General features: G+C 36.4%; 3 protein-coding genes and 1 non-coding gene across 4 annotated transcripts; 2 read left to right on the top strand and 2 right to left on the bottom strand.

Annotated features, from left to right (window-relative positions):
• Positions 1-423: 423 nt before the first annotated feature.
• Positions 424-1,102, bottom strand: LOC101303081. Its single transcript, XM_004290346.1, has 2 exons — positions 1,078-1,102; positions 424-982 (listed from the first exon to the last, which is right to left on the bottom strand). Exon 2 carries the CDS (start codon positions 970-972, stop codon positions 595-597), a length of 378 nt encoding a protein of 125 aa, XP_004290394.1. The 5' UTR covers positions 973-982; positions 1,078-1,102; the 3' UTR covers positions 424-594.
• A 207-nt stretch (positions 1,103-1,309) lies between these two features.
• On the top strand, positions 1,310-1,381 carry TRNAD-GUC. The gene has a single exon. It is a non-coding gene; the product is annotated as a tRNA-Asp (tRNA).
• Positions 1,382-4,846: 3,465 nt separating this feature from the next.
• LOC101302800 (B3 domain-containing transcription factor VRN1-like) lies at positions 4,847-8,279 on the bottom strand. The gene is made up of 4 exons (XM_004290345.1): positions 8,017-8,279; positions 5,791-6,463; positions 5,507-5,706; positions 4,847-5,417 (listed from the first exon to the last, which is right to left on the bottom strand). The coding sequence occupies exons 1-4, from the start codon at positions 8,074-8,076 to the stop codon at positions 5,091-5,093; spliced, it is 1,260 nt and encodes a 419-aa protein (XP_004290393.1). The 5' UTR covers positions 8,077-8,279; the 3' UTR covers positions 4,847-5,090.
• A 9,155-nt stretch (positions 8,280-17,434) lies between these two features.
• LOC101290929 (eukaryotic translation initiation factor 2 subunit 3-like) lies at positions 17,435-18,113 on the top strand. The gene is made up of 2 exons (XM_004292415.1): positions 17,435-17,623; positions 17,670-18,113. The coding sequence occupies exons 1-2, from the start codon at positions 17,435-17,437 to the stop codon at positions 18,111-18,113; spliced, it is 633 nt and encodes a 210-aa protein (XP_004292463.1).
• Positions 18,114-18,630: the final 517 nt, after the last annotated feature.

Here is an 18,630-nt window from a genome sequence, read left to right as displayed (position 1 = left end):
AGGCATGGGTATCTCAACGGGTTGTGAAAAACACAAACAAAAGCTTGAGATGATGCTGATTGGGGTTTTGAAATCGTTGTGTGATTTTTGATGCCGGGAAACAAGAGAACAGAATAATATAGGAATCAATGAGAAATTGGTAACAGTTTTTGTTACTGAACCAAAGCTTCAGGAAGAAAGCTTGGAAGGGAAGAAGATGAACCTAAAATTGCCCTCCTATGGTGTTAAGTCTTAACATTTCAGTTTAAGAGTTGAAATACTAAAAGCAACTCAATGTGAAGCATCTCAAGCTTAAAGATGCAAGCATATAAAAGAGTGACATAAAAACTTGTTACATATCTTATTATGTGAACTGGTTTGTTTAACCAATGGAAATTTGCATATACTTTTGACACCAACTAAAGTGCTATTTATGTGACCTCCTGTGCTTAATAGATTTTAGATTGGATGCCTATTGATAGTTTGAGATATCCAACTCAGTTTACCAGAAGAAGCAGATATAAAGCCATTGTTACATCACATGACAATGAAATAATACACAGATTCTCTTGATAAACAACAGATCAAAACCAACTAAAGGGTATCTGAGAATTCTCACTCAGCTGACTCCTCCACGAAGGCTTCGATTCGAAGAAGAACGAATCCCACTGCAACTCCAACAAGAGTGAGTCCATTCATGATTGCTGCAATCTTGAAAATCTCACCAATTGCATTGCAGGTAGATGAGAGTGCCCCTCCACCTCTGCCTTGGTTCTGTGAAGGAGCTCTCAAGGAGCTCACAATGTTAGCAAAAGACAGATCAGTGCACTGAGGAAGACCAAGAGAGGCAACACTGTTGTGAGCTTTGAGTCCAGAAAAGGAGTTGAGCCCTGAAATGTAGTGGACTTTGTTTGCTGGCTTCCTAACAGATTTGGCAACTGTGGCTGTGGTGGTGAACATGGCTGGTGAGAGTGTTGCTGAGGCTGTTGCCATTGTGAAAATTCTGAAAGGAAGAAACAAAGAGTGCAGGGATTTAGACACTAGAAAGTGATTGAATTTGGTAATGAAAATTTGAAGGAAATGAGAAGTATGAGGAACCCTTTTTTTCCTTTTGTGTAGTGTATGTTGGAGAACCAATGGATTAGAAACCCAGTGATAATGGTCTGTATTACTCTATCTAGTATCTACAAAAGGCAAACAATACACAATCCAATTTCTTTGATGTGATGTGTGTGTAGCAAAACATTTTTGGACTAGAGCCTTGGCTTGGCCTACAAATATATCGGTCTTTACGGTCAATTACGTAAAGAACCACATCATTAGCAACAAAGTCGTTGTAGTATAGTGGTAAGTATTCCCGCCTGTCACGCGGGTGACCCGGGTTCGATCCCCGGCAACGGCGATTTTTATAATTTTTTTTTCCTCTCATTTCAGTTCTCCAATCTCCCAGTTTTTCATTCTCATCTCATCATTACCAGAAGGGAAGCATGCCATATTATAAAAGAATGATTTGTAGACAAATTTTGAAGAAATAAATAGCGTATCTGGGAAATGTTGCAGTTTGTCTTAAAAAGTATTAAACTCTACTCTTCACCTAATAGGCTAATACTTGTGTGATTGAAACTTGAAAGAGTCTACACATTTACAATGTGGAAGCACAGGGCTGCTCACCTGCGGGATACGATTTAAAGGACAAAAAAGGACGATTCAATCTCAACCGTTGGATGTTTAGTGAGTAAATCTTACGGTTCTAATGGAAACAAATTATATTCCAACTCTGTTTCATCTTCTTCCCTCATCGATCTCACTTTCCAAACTTTGCAACCCAGATCCGTTCATCTACTTTTCCTCATCTTGCTATCCTATTATGTAATTTGTTAGAGGCATCATCTGCTATCATTTTCTCATCCTTCCATAGAACTAATCTAAGCAACATGTAAATTAAATCCAACAAATATAGGAAACCAGAAGTAACCCGATTAACAAATACCCATTACCCAATCTTCTCTCTAGTCTCTCTCTGAATTCGGTTCGCACGAGGCCGGATTGGTGCGCCCCGACGGACGCGGTTTGGATCTCTGGGTCTGAGGCTTGGTCATTGCTACTCAAACTTCAGTTTTTTTTTTTTTTTTTGGTTTCGCTGATACTCAAACTTAGATTGGAGAAGAAGAAAAGAATTGGAGTGAATTTGTTAATCGGAGGAAAGAGACAAACTCACAAAAGTGCGAAACTGTGTTTTTGTTTCATGAGGGAAGATGGTGGTGCTTTCAATCCAGGACATGGTGGAAGGTTTCATGGATGAGAGAGAGATAGATCCAAGACATGGTTCAAGGCATGGACCAGAAAAGAGTCGAGAGAGAAGAAGAGGGTCTCTGATAATTAGGTTTTAATGTATATGTTTTTCTAGCCGTAAGATCATTTCATTAATAATTCAACGGCTGCCATCACTTCATCCCGTTTTGTCCCTTAATTGTTGTCCCGCAGGTGAGCGGGCCTGTGTGGAAGCAAATGTCAGTAATCAGAATTCAGAAGAAAGGGTTATGTATTCCAGGGTAACTAGTATCATTCACCTTCAGGACAAGGTTAAGATTCATCTTCCACAATTGTAGTGACCCCTATGTGGCATATGCTATAATTCCAACTCACAAACAACTTCCAGTTTTCTTTTCTATCTTATAATGCATTTTTTATAAGATAGGTTTGATGATTAATCAGTGGCTGAAGTAATCAGCTCCTCATTCAAGTCATATATTCCATAACCAATTGAGGTTCTACTTTTCAGTGTCTGACTGAAAAGTTAATTACTAGTGATATGGTTTACCAACTTCTCTTTGAAGGTTGGTGTGTTCTGGTTCACCAGTTTTCAACAACTTGACATATCAGATCAAATACCCAAAAACCAGCCTTTCAAATTTTGGGTTGATGCCTCTCGTAAATGCATGGGATAAGCAAAAGTAGTTTGTAGAAGGCAATTTAGGGTTGATGATGAATCCTGATGGGTATCTTGCAGAAGAAAAAAGAAATGCCAACTTCTGCAGAGTTATATATGTTTGATTCCTTTTTTCCTGGGAGGGAAATTCTATTCATGCTGCTGATCTTTAAGAATCATATGGAGTATGACATATAGCAGCAAGTCACTTATTACATTCTTACAAAATGTCATGATCAAGAACTTATGCTGGACCCTCTCAACTATACTTAATATGTTTCTTATGAACTCCATTCACAACTCCAAAGAAGGACAAGTTACAACTATACACAAACACATCATTCATTCGAGAAAAAAAATAAATAAACAAAAGCATTCTTAAACAAAAGAAAGTGAAAAGGAAGAAGAGCATCTGAGCCCCAAGATAAATAATAGAAAGCCATTCAGATGGAAAAAAAATAATAATGAGAAGGAAAGCTAAATTATGCTTTTAATGCACCCACTCAAATAGAATAGCAATGACAGACTTAAAATTAATAAATATATAAAAGGGTGAATCACCCAAATTATATCAGCTTTTTGATATTCCAACGAGTCTCAAATGCAAAAATGGCTATAAATTTTCATGTAACGTTAACCATATTACTGATCTCAACTATTAGATCAACATGCAACTAATGTTATTATCTATGTAAGAGATGTTATGATCAGTAAATTTGGTGCAAATCATTTTCATAATGCAGCTTTTAACTCAAGGACAACCTGTTTTTTGAGAATAACTGAAAAATCTTAAAGAGCACCTGAATGTGAATATCTTCAAGTCCAATCTACCAGCTTACTACTTGAAAGAGCACAAACAAGTTGTCACTCATTTTTCTTTTTGCTGCAGTTCTTACAACATTTAGACATGAATTGTATGATGTGAAAACAAAACATAAAAAGTATGAAGTGAATAAAAACAGCTACTTATAAACATATCATTTTCAGCTAACTCAACTCAGATGAGACGTATCCTCTATTTCCATAGTTCAGTTTTCAGCAACGATAAAAGACAACGTGTTCTCAATAGAAAATCCTATCATAGCATCTAAACATTTTAATTTCGAGGCATCAACCATCTTGTGATACAAGACAATTCATTGAACAAAAAAAGAAAAAAAGAAATAGTTACAAAAAACTTAAGAGCACTTGAAAAGTTTCCCGGAAACAAGACTTAGCCTAAAGTAGAAAATAGGAGGCCTTTTCCTTTAGTCATTCAGAATACTGGGGTATAAAGTGAAATCTGCCCAATGTGGGTCTGAATAAAAGATTATAAAGACAAGCAGAAAGATGGTATTCAAGTTTCAAAGAGATTCTCAAACTTTATTGACCATAATACCTACTTCTTTTCTATCAGAGTTGAGCATGCAATTACTAGCAAAACTCTAAACTTATTCCCCAAGTCCTAAGAGTTAAGCATGGTGTTAATATGTTCATGAAATGCAGCTAATAAGCTAGTATAACGTCAAGCACTTCGACCAAAACAAATAGCACCAGCTTTGCTAACAGTAACTTCCTCAGACCTATAAAGCAATGGTGAATAGATCAGAAAAGTCTGAAAAACTAAAAAAAGAAGAGCTTAAAAATGGAAATAAATGGAGAAAGAAAGAGTCCATTCTTCTTTTTGGTAACAAGAGTTCATTCTTCTTGGTTTGTGAAACAAAAAAGAAAAGATAAAAAAAAAAATTAGATTAGTAACTCTTTTCAAAAGTAGTTATTCTGGGATAAACAAGATGAGAAAATGATGTCAAATTTTAAGAGCCAGTATAAATTTTTAGTACAGTGATTGTCATAACGATGATTCCCCAGGCACTTGACAAGGAAGCAAAATGAGAGAAAGAACGCTCTCCCCCAGGCACACTAGCAAAGCAAGTAGGAAGGGTGAGCATATACACCATAGGAAACAAAGGGTGAGCCAATTAGGATCGTAGTATTGCACAATCTATTTACAGTGCTAGTGAAGAAGAAAAAATTGAGTTGAAACTCCTAAACAATGAAAGAAAGTTACACTAAGTCATCCTGAAAAGTTCAAGAGTACTAAATAGATCTAAGTTCCACAAGAACAAATCAGATCACTACCCGAAAAGCAAAGAGATATATCATACACTTTAGACATCCCAGATTACCAGCAGCCTGGTGGCCACTAATTTCGAAGCGGTATGGCCTGAATTATATTTTGCCCTGAAGGTTGGTTCCCATATGATTGGGTTACAAATCCAGCATCTTCTTCTTGGACACGAAATACGTTAACTTTCAGCACAATCTCCTTAGTCTTGAGCAACTCAAACACACAAACATCCCCCTCTAACAAATTATTCTCCACCGTAAACTCATACCATCCCTGACTTAATTTTGCTCTCCCTCCTCTGTAAAGGCATCGAACAGGCCACTGTTTACCATCAGCAGATTGAAGTTTTATAAATCCTGAAACCCCACTTAAATTCTTTTCAGCAAAGCAGGATGGCAAATACTGCATGGGAAAAGAATACATTGTAAGCAAAGTCTGTAACAATCTGAAATCAATAAGCAATCTTATATGCAACTTACTGAAAGACTCACCATTATACATCCCCTATATAGATATGATGGTCGAAGAACCACCCTGCAGAAAGGATTAACCGGCTCAAATGTTTTGGCGAGATTAACAGCCCTCTCTCTTTCTTCAGCTGTCACAGTTCTCTTCCTTGCAGATGCACTTTCATAAAATCTAAAACGGATTTCTACATCCTGTTCATGTTGAGCAGATGACTCCTGCACATCTGCAATTTTATAGAAAATATAACGACAGTCAAATTCTGCATTAATAGAATGTGAATTCAAAAAATTGAGTTCATCGAACTTACTAGGATCACGTTTCCGCCTTTTCCTTACAGTCTTCTTATCGCTTTGTGTACCTTCACCTGGAGTACATGATTTGACTTCGTCCACAGCCTTTTTACTCTTCTTACGCTCAGTACCATTATCTTGCGTAGAATTATTACCTTGTAATCCAGTAACCTTCGGTGTATGAAGCTTCCCAGCATCAGTCCAGTTATGCTTAGCACCATTGAACAAATTCTGCAACGATGGAGGACTATAATTCTTTCCAGGAGTCAGTTGATTTGCAACGTCCCCAAAGAGCTTGTCTCTCATAGTATTAGTAACGATGGATGAAGGGGAGGAACCCATGATTTCAACTGAGTCCTCATCTTCCATTTCTTCAAAGACTTGATATTGGTTACTGCAAACAGTCCCTCCAGTACCACTGAGAGCATTAGGTGGATAGTTAATCTCAGCGGTAGTCAGGTTAAAAATATTGACAATGAAAGACGAATTCCCTTCATATCTGAATATCAGAAAGTATCCAATGCGAATGGAATAACGCTCAATGAAATCCTGCCAACCATCTTGAAACCAATATTTATTTTCAGCAGCCTTCTTCAATCCTATACGCCAAACATGACCACCTGGAACACTGAGTGTAACATATGTTGAAAACTCATCTCTGAATTTCTTGGCAAAATTTTCTGGTATTTTCTACAATTACACAAATCAAGTTCAGTTTTTTGCTATAATAAAACGTGCTGTCAGGTAAAATTGTAGATGTCAACAGATTATATGCTATATCAGTATTGGTATTAGCCAATAATCATGAACATCAGATATATCGCCAACAAGCATTGCAAAAATAATTAGAACTATTCCGAGCAATACAGTTGATTTTATCGGTTATGAACCACACAGACAAATTCAGGAACACTCATACAAAGAGGGGTAAGGGGACAACCGGATCAATATATATACCAAATTGTGATAAAATTTTACCGTTAGAAGCCGTTAAAATCAAAGGTATACTTGTCTAAACACTTAAAAATGCATTTTTAAGTTTTTTATTTTACAAGAAATAAAATCAACAACTTATTTTTTTTTTTTTTTTCTTAAAAAAAGTAGAAAATTAAATTTTGTTATTATTAGTAATCNCTCCTACTATGTATACTNTAGTGTTTAGTTTAGGTAGGGAGTACTATAAATTTAACTTTTAAACTTTTTAATTTTACTATAAGTAATAATAGTCAACTAACTTTATTTAGTAATAAAAGTAAAGTAGACAAATATATATATATATATATATATATATATATATATATTTCCTAGGAACTAAATGTGTCCAAACAATCCAACTCATGATAAATCGGTACGTGTATGTACACAGCAAAAGACTTACACAGTTATAAAGAAACAAAGTTTTTATTTTTTATATTTTTTTAATGGAACTACACTACTTTCCTTAGGATTGAGGAAATTTCTGAGAGACATGACTGACATGAAAAGTAGCAGAATGTGCAGCTGTTCACGTTTAGAAATGCTTCTAAACAATCACAATCCATTGAAAAGAAATAGAGTAAGATCACTGCCACCAAACATGGCAGTGAGCATATAGATTATACACAGTTTTATTTATTTATTAAGGATCCATATTGAGAGAGAGGCTTTTTATTTAGAAGCTTAACAAATATTCTTGGAAAACCCCAAATATGGTTTCAATGTCACGTTTAGAAAAACACCTGTTCTGGTTAACAATTTTATGCCCAAAATCCTCCTACTTTGAATAGAGTTCCTATCTACCCAAACCATCAATCTTCAATTTCTAGGTGCCAGTAATTTCATCTTTTCAGTCCTAGACACAACTACTTGCACTGAGCTTTCATAACTATTAAACTCATAATCAACAGACTGTCACTGCAGCCAAACATATAGCTGAAATACAACAATTATACAAGTTTGATACCCCAATTATAACAATTTTTTTTACCTGATCTTAGCAAACAAGAACACCAAAGCTTCAACCTTTAAGTTTTACCCAACAAGAAAATGAAAAAAAGCTGGAATCTTTAAGGGTCTTTCCTTGATGGGTTCTTGAAAAATTGCAACAAGATAGGAAATTCCTCTAATTTCCCATCTGGGTTTCTCTCCCCAATTCCCTCACTAATCAAAAGAAGCTAAAATATCAAAACCATAATCAGCATACAATTAACAACAACACAAAAGAGAAAAAGAGTGAGAGTGAGAAAAAGAGAGAAAGAGGGTACCAGCTGTTTGGCTTGGAGAGTAGAAGAGAGAATCAGCTTCTCAAAATAAGGGCGCTTCATTTCACTATCTCTTTTGAGGGTTCTTGATTTTGGGGGTTTTCAAGGGCCAAGAGAAGTTTGGGGATTAGAAGCAAAGCATTGAAATTGAGTAGAAATTAGGGTGAGGAAGGGAAGGAAGAGGAGGGTGAATCAGATCTGAAGGGGAGAGGCTCAACACTTGAGAGTCAAACCCTCTTGGTTTTGTTTTTGAAAGAACAAGTTACACAGTTGGACTCCTGAGAGTAGAGTACTTGACCTACTAGTTGAAGCAGTCGAAGCTGGGTCCATTTCCATCACCTGACTCGGTCCATTTCGTACGGGTCGGGTTCCTAACAACAATTGACACACTCAATTATGTCATCATTAAAACTTGTGTACTTTCTTCTTTTCCTTCTCCCATTTCCTTTTTCTGTTTTTTTTTCTCTTACAAATACATTTTTCTTTTTTGGGGGGCTAATATATCTATTTTATATAAGAAATTATTAGTGTTTCTAATTACATACGTTAAAATATAGCTCACCCCAACAGTCACATTACATTTGGAGTATGAATATCACATGTATTTAACTAGCCATATAAATCATAAGGGTTCTAGTCGATCGGTGTATTAATAAAAGAAAAAATAATAAGATAATCGGTAGTTTAGTTATATATTGACTAGTCATATTTGCTTTTGACCCTTTTTTTTCCTGGTGTGTGATTTTCACGATTGGTCGTAGGCATAAATGGTCTTTTACACTACATATTCTCTTTGTTTTTGCAACATTGACAACCCTAAACTTGATGGCATATTCATCAAGAAGCAAACTTGATGCAAACAACAAGTTTAGGCGTTTTTTTTTTTGGGTGAATAGCAAAAGAAAAGATTACAACCAAAAGCCTTTAGGGACGACGGCACTAAATTGATCAAGTTTATTTATTTTTTATTACTACTAAATTGATCAAGTTGAAAGCAGGGCTTGCACATAGAGGAAGGCAACAGACCACTCCTTCGGGCCTCTTCACAGAAAACCACCCACTCTCTTTGACATCAAGTTCTTGTAATCAGGGCTGGAAACATGAATTCACTTAAACCTTCAGAAGTTCATTCTCAAGTAGGAAGCTGGTTAAACATGTAATCGATTACCTTGGTGCATTGTAATGCCCATTTGAGGTCCTTTTCGTAACAAACGAATTAATTTATAAAAAAAGAAAAATGTGAACACACCATGGTGCAAATTAACATATTTAGAGGATTGTATCAGCCAACGTGAGAAGCGTCACTGTGAACTGCCCTTTTGAAGCAGTCACCAAGAAAAGTTCATCATATCTAGCTGCTTGATGTAATTGTCTCCCTATGGGAGAGATAGTTGTCCGAGATGCAAAGAGGTTTCATCATTTTAGGAATGGTGAATGCTTTTGTGGAAATTACTGGTACCCTGGATTCATTGTTACTAGTTGTTCAATCTGTTCAATCGCATATTATTCATAGTGTATGCCGTCATTTTATCCTCATTTCACCCCAAGGAACTTTTTCTAACACAAATCCAGAGATTAGATACCTGGAAAGAAGGTATCAAACAGCTTGAGAAACCATCATCTATTTTAGAATCGAGCTTACCAGTTGGTGATTCTCTGGTAGATTCTTTTCTTGCTCCACTCTTCTAGTACGTCTTGTGATTATAATAGAGAGGATTGTAGTTCACCCTGTGCAGTTTTTGAGTAAAGTGGAAATACAGGAGGAGCTTTTAAAGTTACAGTAAATGAAGGAATGTTAACTATTTTTTTTTTTTTAAGGCGGGCTGGGAAACATATTTTTTGTTTATTGATTGCAAATTTGTTTACATGGTATTGATGTATAAATACCCTCAGAGATGAATGTTTGCATGTTTACAAAAGTATTCTGCAATGTATCACTGAAATTGGTGTCATTGAGAATGTCTAACAGATTCATACTCAAGTGTAGTCAATTGTTTTGATTGGCTATTACTCTGTGTTCATTTCGTGTAATGGATTAACGTGCAGGTTTTCTCTCATATATGTATATGCACTTATCTAGCAGATTCTCTAAGTTTATAAGCAGGGTAGCAATACATAATTTGATATACAAAAATTCTATATGCAAGTTCATCCGGCTTTCCTTTTCTTAGTTGAGCCACATTTCTCTCTTTTGTGTTGGTTTGGTAATAGTGAAACTGCTCCGATCCCCAACTGTCTTTAAAATTCCTCTCTAAAATAGTGAATTTTACTGTAAATATTCACTATGTATATATTTATAGTACATATTTTTGTGTACTAAAAGTGTGTAAAATTCGCTCTCTACATTAAGCTTATGAAATTTAATCTTTTAATAACAAACTACATATTAGTTACTAACTAAATTTCAGTTTACAAATACATCATCTACATAATATCTTACACATTTAAGGACAAAAATTAAAAAATCATAACAAATTAATGTCCATATGTCATTTGTCTTTACGTATTTTACTAGAATACCCTTCGTTATATATTCTACTGCTACTGTCCACGAGAAATGTGCTACTGCTAAGTAGGAATGTGCTACTGACTAGAAAAGTGCTACTGCCGATGCTATTACAATATTTTCCGGCAATTCTCTGATGTCGACGCGTTGTTACTGTCGACTCCGATTGCTTGCGCGCTACTACTGCCAACTCTGATGCTAGCGTGCTGCTATTGTTGAAAACTATGAGGGTTCCACAACACATAATGACCACGAAACTGAACACATAATCTGTTACTGATCTAGCCTTGTAAACATAGAAAGAAACTGAACTACCAATCTGCTACTGCTACTTTGTTTATATCGCTGCTACTACCAACAACAAATGCTCCATCCATATTCAAACCTTTTAGTACCAAACCTCCTTAATAAAGAGAGACAAAAAGTGAATGTCAGTATTAGATCTAAAAAATTTTGGAATAGAAAATTGAAGGAGCTTTCTTATAGATCGGGAGGAAGAAGAAGAAGTTTTGCTGTCAATTCTGTAATTTTATGTAAAATTGGACATTTTGGTCATTTGGTTCTAAAAATCTGGATCAAAGTCTACATTCATGGTTCTAAAAATCCGGATCAGGGCTTATGTCCTAAATTGTATAAAAATTATTAAATGTGAGTTTTTTGTGTTTATAAATTTGGTCAGATGTTACTATTTAATTTTCTCTTTAAGGGAGACTTTAGTTTAATAACCCATTTGAAACTATAAATTTTCAGAATTGGATTGTTTTCTTGTTGTACAAGGTAGTAAGGGGGTTCCTTGTTGCACAAGGTAAGGGGGGTTTCCTTGTTGTACAAGGTATTAACGGGCATAAATAGATTCTGTTTAGGTTTTCGAGGTTGCCTATATATAAGCAGGCATATATACAATGAAAAACCAAAACCATGTCTACAAAATCAGAATACAATATCAGAATAAAAAATGACAACCCACTGCCATAGACAGTTGCAAAACACAGAAAAACCATCTTGCAACAATTTTAAACAAATAAGGACATAAGCCCAAGCCCAAAATGCATTTTCACGCAAAATACCCAAAAAACTAATCTTTTCTAAAATAACTGCAAAATTGCCACTGCCTCAACCCCAACTGTCGATTCGTCCTGCACTTCACCATTTCCATTCAAAACAACGATTCTCTCTCAAAATCCCAAGCCCTAAAATCACAGTAGCAGAAAGATTCGTCCCAAAATTCTCCACCATTTTCATCCAAACCCTAAAATCACAGTAGCAATTCCACAGTAGCAGATCGACGTCTCTCACGATTCACGATTCAGGTACTTGTTCAATCTTCTATGGCTTCTGCATGTCTAAGATTCAGTTTTTAGCTTCGTGATTTTATAGTAGCAATCAGAAATGAATAATCGATTTCTATGAATTTGAACTCGATTTCATGGATTGGCTTTGTGTTTGTGCATTTCTTTTAGATTTGGTGTTATTTGAACTTGAAATCACGATTTCGTTTTCGATTTCATAATCGAGTAGTAGCACTGAGTTTATAAGAATCCGAAATTCATGTTTTACAGTGTTTTTGGAGGCAGTAGTAGTTAATAGATTTGATTAATGAAGGAGCAGGGGTCTACAATGATACTAATGAGCCAAAAAGAAACAGAGGTGGCTAACGATATCCAGGTAATTCTCTATGCATATGCTCATTTGCAATATCTCTGCTACTGTATTTGTATCATGGGTTGTCTATGTATTGAGTGTTTTGCAATTTGAGAATATGTTTTGAATTGTCTAGACTAGGTATATGTCTGCTACTACACCTGCTAAAGTAAAATTGAAACTGCTACTGTTTCAATTGTTTCCTGCTAACTTGATCATGCTCATGCTACTGTAAAAAGTAAGAAATATATCTGTTATTGTGACATGAGTTGTTTAATTCTGATTTTCTTGCTATTGTGCACAGGTGCAAAATGATATGAATGCCAAACCGAAAGGGAAGCGATATAAGACTCTAGCGTGTAGAAAATAGTTGCCAAGGAAGGGTAAACAACAGCAAAAAGCCAAGTAGACAAGGTTAAAAAGCCAAGGTGTGAGAAGAAATTTCGTCAATTCAGATGCAACATGTTGGCATTTGAAGAAGTATTCACCAAGGTTTGCAAGGACTTAGGTAAGGATAAGGAGATTCTAAGAAATGTGCTAATGAAGACACCATTCTGGGATTTCATATCAATATATGATAGACTTTTGGTGTCAAAATCCACTGCAAAGAAGTCGGATAGAGAAATTCAGCGATTGATTGACTGCTACGTGTCAAAATTGAAGAAGTTCAAGTTTGGAAACAAGGTGGCTGAGATCAGTGTGTCTGATGTAGAGCAGATTTTTGGGCTGCAAAACCCAAAAAACAGGTTCAATGTGCCAACCCCACTTGAAGATTCAAAAAAGCTTGTGGATAATTTAGTGGTGCAAGCTTTTTTAGGCAATGAAATCAGGATAACAAAGTCAAGGATATTAGATCTCCTGGATGTAGAAGTGAAACTCAAAAGGTATGGATGTCCAATGAGAGTCACACAGCTCCTGCTACTGCATTTATTCACCACACTATTGTTTGCAAGTTTGGGTTCGACTCTTGGTTGGAGCTTTGTCAAATGCATAACAGATTATGACACCATGAAGAAGTACAATTGGGCCAAAGGAGTTAGGGATTACTTATTATCGTGCTTGACTACTTCAGAGGATGGGAGGGCTCACACTAGTAGTGGATGTGTAGTATTGATCCCGGTAAGCAATAGTGTTGCTGCTACTGCCTTTGAATTATGTGCTACTGCTAATACTACTTTCTTACATGCTTGTTTTTGTTTTGTAGTACTGGATTTGCAAAAGAAGCACCATGCTTTGTGAAATTGATGGGAGATGTGGGATGACTCTGTGCTGCGTAAAGTGGAGTCTCCCTGCTTTCACAATGGCGTTTAAAAAAATGCAAGTCCATCAAATTGATGTAAGTAACGGATGCAACTCCATATAATTTTAGTTTGCAAACATTAAGCTGCTACTACATATAACAAATGTAGCTGCTACTATTTGATTTTACATTTTCATTTAGCTCAGCTACTGGCTTGTGATCATTTTTTCTTAGATTAATTGGGAAAACTTGTATTGCAGATTGATAATGTTGAGGATGAGACAAATGCGAAGGATAACGAACAACAAGGTGATGATGATTTTATGAATCATCCACCAAAGCATGCTGCTGCAAAGCCAAAAGGCAAAAAAAGACAACGAGCATAAGAGAAAAAAGCATCATCAAGCCAAGCTACTACGGTGGAGCAAGAAGTGTGGGGAAAAAAACAAAGAGGGCAAAGAAGCAAAAGCATGTCGCAGAGAAAAGGACTGTAAAACAGACATTGAGAGATATAGTAAGACTGCTCATGCAACTCTATTGAATTTTACTTTAGCTTCTTAATTGGGTTCTATTACTACCAAATTCTTTTCGCTTACTACACAGAAAAAAATAGCTGTTACTACACTAAGAAAAAAAAAAAAAGACTACTGCTACAAAATAAATTATAGTTGTTATTTGTTCAAAAATAAACTATTATTTTTTCTGAGAACCCTATATTTATTAGAAAAACACTGCACTACAGGTTGATAATGCAGTTGGTGACGATGACTTTGAGAACCCTCCACCAAAGAATGGTGCTACTATGCATGATGAGGTGGGAAAGAAGAAAAAAGCGAGGAAGAACTTGAAGAAGGGTGCTACTACACAAGCTGAAGAGGGTGCTTATGTGGTGGCTGAGAAGGGTGGTCCAGCAGAATTTGAAGAAGGTGCTCATGTGGTGTCTGAGAAGGGTGCTACTGCGCAAGCCGAAGAGGGTGCTTCTGTGGTGGCTGAGAAGGGTGCTCCTGCAAAATCGGAAGAAGGTGCTCATGTGGTGTCTAAGAAGGGAGCTAGTGAGCAAACCAAAGAGGGTGCTAGTGTACAAGTTGAAGAAGGTGCTACTGGACAAGTCGAAAAGGGTGCTCTTGTGGTGGCTGAGAAGGGTGCTACTACACAAGCCGTAGAGGGTTCTAGTGGACAAACCGAAGAGGGTGCTACTTCAGAAGCCGAAGAGGATATTCGTGAAGGCCTTGAATCCTTTGACATGACATTAAATGGTTGGCTAAGTATAAAACTTTTATTACACTTACAGTAGATATGAGTGGAATTAAACTTGACTCATTTATTTGTCCTTTTTTTTGCAGCTGGAAGGGAATGAAAAAGCTGTTGTTGTGGATGATGAAGGTGAAACCTACGAAGAAGCAACAGCAAACACGGAAGAGATTTTGAATAAGTTTTTCAATAAAGATATGGATGCGGATCAAGGAGGAGGACATGAAGAGTTTGCGAGTGAGAAAATGTATGATCCGGAGGACTTCAGGTTGTATGAAGAGTTTGTTGAAAAGGAGTCTAAGGAAATTCCAAAAGCAACTAGCGATGAGGAGTTGGAATACTGGCAGGATTTGGCCAAAGTAAAGGGATAAATGGTGGCGAGTGCAATCTATAGCTGCAAATCGAAGAATGACTCATATATGCGGCTTTGGGATGAAAGAGAAGAACTGAAGAGAAATAACAAAAAGTTGAAGAAAAAACTGAAGTAGAAAAATGATTACATAAAAAAGTTGGAATACAAGTATAAATTGTTGTTGCTAGGACAAAAGGGAGAAACGAGTGAGGTTGGTGTTACAACTCAGGTTGAAGGAGGTTCAGCTGGAAATGATGTAGAAGGTTTAGGAGCGGAAAAGGTTGCTACTGTAGAGGGAGAAGAAGGTTCAGCTGAAAATGTTGCTACTCCAGGGGAAGAAGAAAGTTCAGCTGAAAATATAGAAGGTGCAGAGGAAGAAGAATGTTCAGCTGGAAATATAGAAGGTGCAGGGGAAGAAGAAGGTACATATGTAGGAGGTGCAGCTGAAAGAGAAGGACTGAGGACACGTTCAGTTGTAAAAAGGATAAAAGCAAGGACTGACCGGAAAGAGAAGAAGATGGAAGATTTTGAGGTCCAGATTCCCTTAAAAGAACAAAGGAAGAAGCATGATTGAAAGTCTATGTGTTTGTATAGGAAGGCTACTACTGCATATTGCTGTTTAGTTTGAGATTATGAACTCATTAGGATCACAATTTTTCTCTATTTAGTAGGTCATGGTTTTTTTTTGGATATTGCGGATTAATCAATTATGCGGTCGACTATTGTTTTATCATATGGATGAATATAATTACGTTGTTCTGTAGTTTTCGTACTTGAGGAGAGTATAGGCATGATGTCTCTTGATATCTTGTGATCTTTAGATGTGATGCTCTTGATTACATTGTTTAGCAATGCTGCTACTGTATTTGGAGTGTTTAGGTTTTTGTTGTTTAAAATGCTGCTATTGTATTTGGTGTTTAGGTTTCTGGTTTTTCTGGAAGCATATCATTACAACATTCCCTTGTTTTGTTGTATGAAATTGAGACAAGCGAGGGAGCTGCTACCAAAAAAATCTTAAAAAAACACTAATGTTAAAGAGCTGCTACTACACAGACTAGACTAGTTATGTATCTGCTACTACACTTGATGAACCACAAGAATCACAAAAAATATCAATGAACCTAAAAGGCAGCGTGCTGCTGCACCGCCAAAAGAAACATCTAAAATGTTCTCGTTACAACACACATTAAAATATTGAATCAACCCCAAAACAAACACCTACTACTGCATATAAACTAGAATAGCTGAAACATTAAATCAAAACATATAAAATACAACACAAATTAAAACATTAAATCAACCCCAAAAAAAAGTCCTGCTACTGCATATAAACTAGAATAGCTTAAACATTGAATCAAAACATATAAAATACAATAGCTACTGCATATAAACTGCAAATAAAAACATATCAAAAAAACACCTGCTTTTACAAATAGCTAAAACATTGAATTAAAAAAAATAAACAAAAACAAACACGACCTAGGCAGCTGCTACTACAATAGCTGAAAACATTGAATCAAAACCAAAACAAACATCTGCAAATTTCAATAGCTCAACAAATCTGCTTCGAATGAACTTTAAAATTGATTTATAACTGCAATCGGAAAATTATCAACACAAAACCTAAACAGAAATAGCTCGTCATCAAATTCCAATTCAAAATTCAACAGATGAAAACACCATAAGAATAAAGAATCAAAAGATTCAACCTACAAATTGCCCACTAATAACATCAAAGTATCAAACCGATTCAAAAACGAAGTAAACCTAAACGAAAATTGGATCAAATTCAGAGGAATTCGAATTTACAAATAGCTTTTCAGTAGATCAGAAAGCTTGAAATCGACGGAGAAGAATGAAAACTTAAGCATGTGAGAAGAAGAAGCATGAAAGTTACCTGCAAATTCACCTATGGAGACAAAGCAAAACAAAATCACAACGACGAAGAGACCGAGAGATCGCAACGACGAAGCGACGAAGAACAGACTGAGAGAGAGAGAGACGTTGCGTTTCAATCGTCCTCTAGCGTTTATATACTCTTCCTCACAGCCTTAAATTGGTTAGTTGGTTATGTAGGGGCAATTTAGTAAAACTATCTCATGACACATGACATGTACATAAAAGATTGTCTTTAAGTATTAAAAACTGTCATTATTTGTTTAAAGTAAACACAAGTGGATTTATTTGTGTTTCAGATCCTTTTAGAAGATGTATATGTGATTTGCTAATATCAGAAAGAATGAAGCTCGTGTAAATATTTTTTTTTTTTTTTCACCCATAGCTCTCAATGGCTTTCATTACGTTACCTAGAACTAGAAGATCAAACAAGACCTTGTCACAACACTCGTCACAAAAATTTCGAAGAAGAAGTAAACCAGGGGAGGCCTTGTCACAACAATTGCATGGAGGGTCTTGCCGCAAGTCCGCAACAATGTTGAAGATGAAGAAGAATGATAATAAGGGATTGATGGCTCAGGACCTGAGCAAACTGGATCTTACTCGGTTAGATCCACTCTCGCCGGAAGTTATATCCCGTCAGGCCACAATCAACATCGGCACAATTGGTCATGTGGCTCATGGCAAGTCAACGGTGGTCAAGGCAATTTCAGGGGTTCAGACAGTTCGTTTCAAACAGGAGATGGAGCGCAACATTACCATAAAAACAGGATATGCTAATGCCAAAATTTACGAGTGTGATAGCTGCCCCAGTTGGGGTTGGCACAACCTTAGATCCTGCTTTGACTCGCGGCGATAAATTGGTGGGTCAAGTTGTTGGTGATGTTGGCTCACTCCCTGATGTGTATGCACAACTTGAGGTGTACTACCACATGACAAAGGGAAAGGCAGAGAAGAAAGGGGTATCAAAGTTAAGCAAGAATGACATTGTGATGTTAAATATTGGATCCAAGGCAACAGAGGCAAGGGTTGTAGATGTGAGGACTAGTATAGTGAAGTTGCGACTCATCACATCTCCAGTTTGCACCAACATAGGTGACAAAGTGGCCATTAGTCAAAGAGTCGAGAAGCAAAAGCCCTGGTGTCTCATCGCTTGGGGAGAGATTACATCTGGGATACCTCTTGATATCGAACCTTGCCCCTTTAGTAGCTGACTCCACACATCAGTAAGACAGAAAGAAGAAACAAGAAATAGAGAGGCGTTTTGGTTGATTTTATATCCATTTTAGTAGTTTTGTTGGATTTGATTATGATTTGAATGAGGAATTTTAAGCTTTTACTAGTCATATGCTCTTCTGTTTTGATTCTTATCTTTACGTGCATGAGTTTTGGGAGGCAATAAAGAAGTGCACCAGTTTGTATGAGTAAATTTCATTCTTTAGTAAGTAAAGCATACAAGTATATACATACAAAATGACAAGTTCAGAAAACTCCCACCAGCTTCTGATACCGGTTTCTGTTTCATATACTAGATAGTCTTTACATTCCATGAACTATCTAATGAGTTTCAAAGTTGTCCTCTCTTAGACAACTCATGCACATATACTGTACTTCTTGTAGTTAAGGAGCTGGATGGTCTACATGTTCAGGGATAAAGGGAAAGAATTAGGCATGGACATTTCAATTTACAGAATATAACAGCGAAGTGCAGATTAATCATTTCAATTTATG

Source organism: Fragaria vesca, linkage group LG2 (genome assembly GCF_000184155.1).
Source record: "Fragaria vesca subsp. vesca linkage group LG2, FraVesHawaii_1.0, whole genome shotgun sequence".
Taxonomy (NCBI): Eukaryota; Viridiplantae; Streptophyta; class Magnoliopsida; order Rosales; family Rosaceae; genus Fragaria; species Fragaria vesca.
The sequence above is the reverse complement of the archived record's forward strand: the minus strand, read 5'-3'. Positions and strand labels throughout refer to the sequence as shown.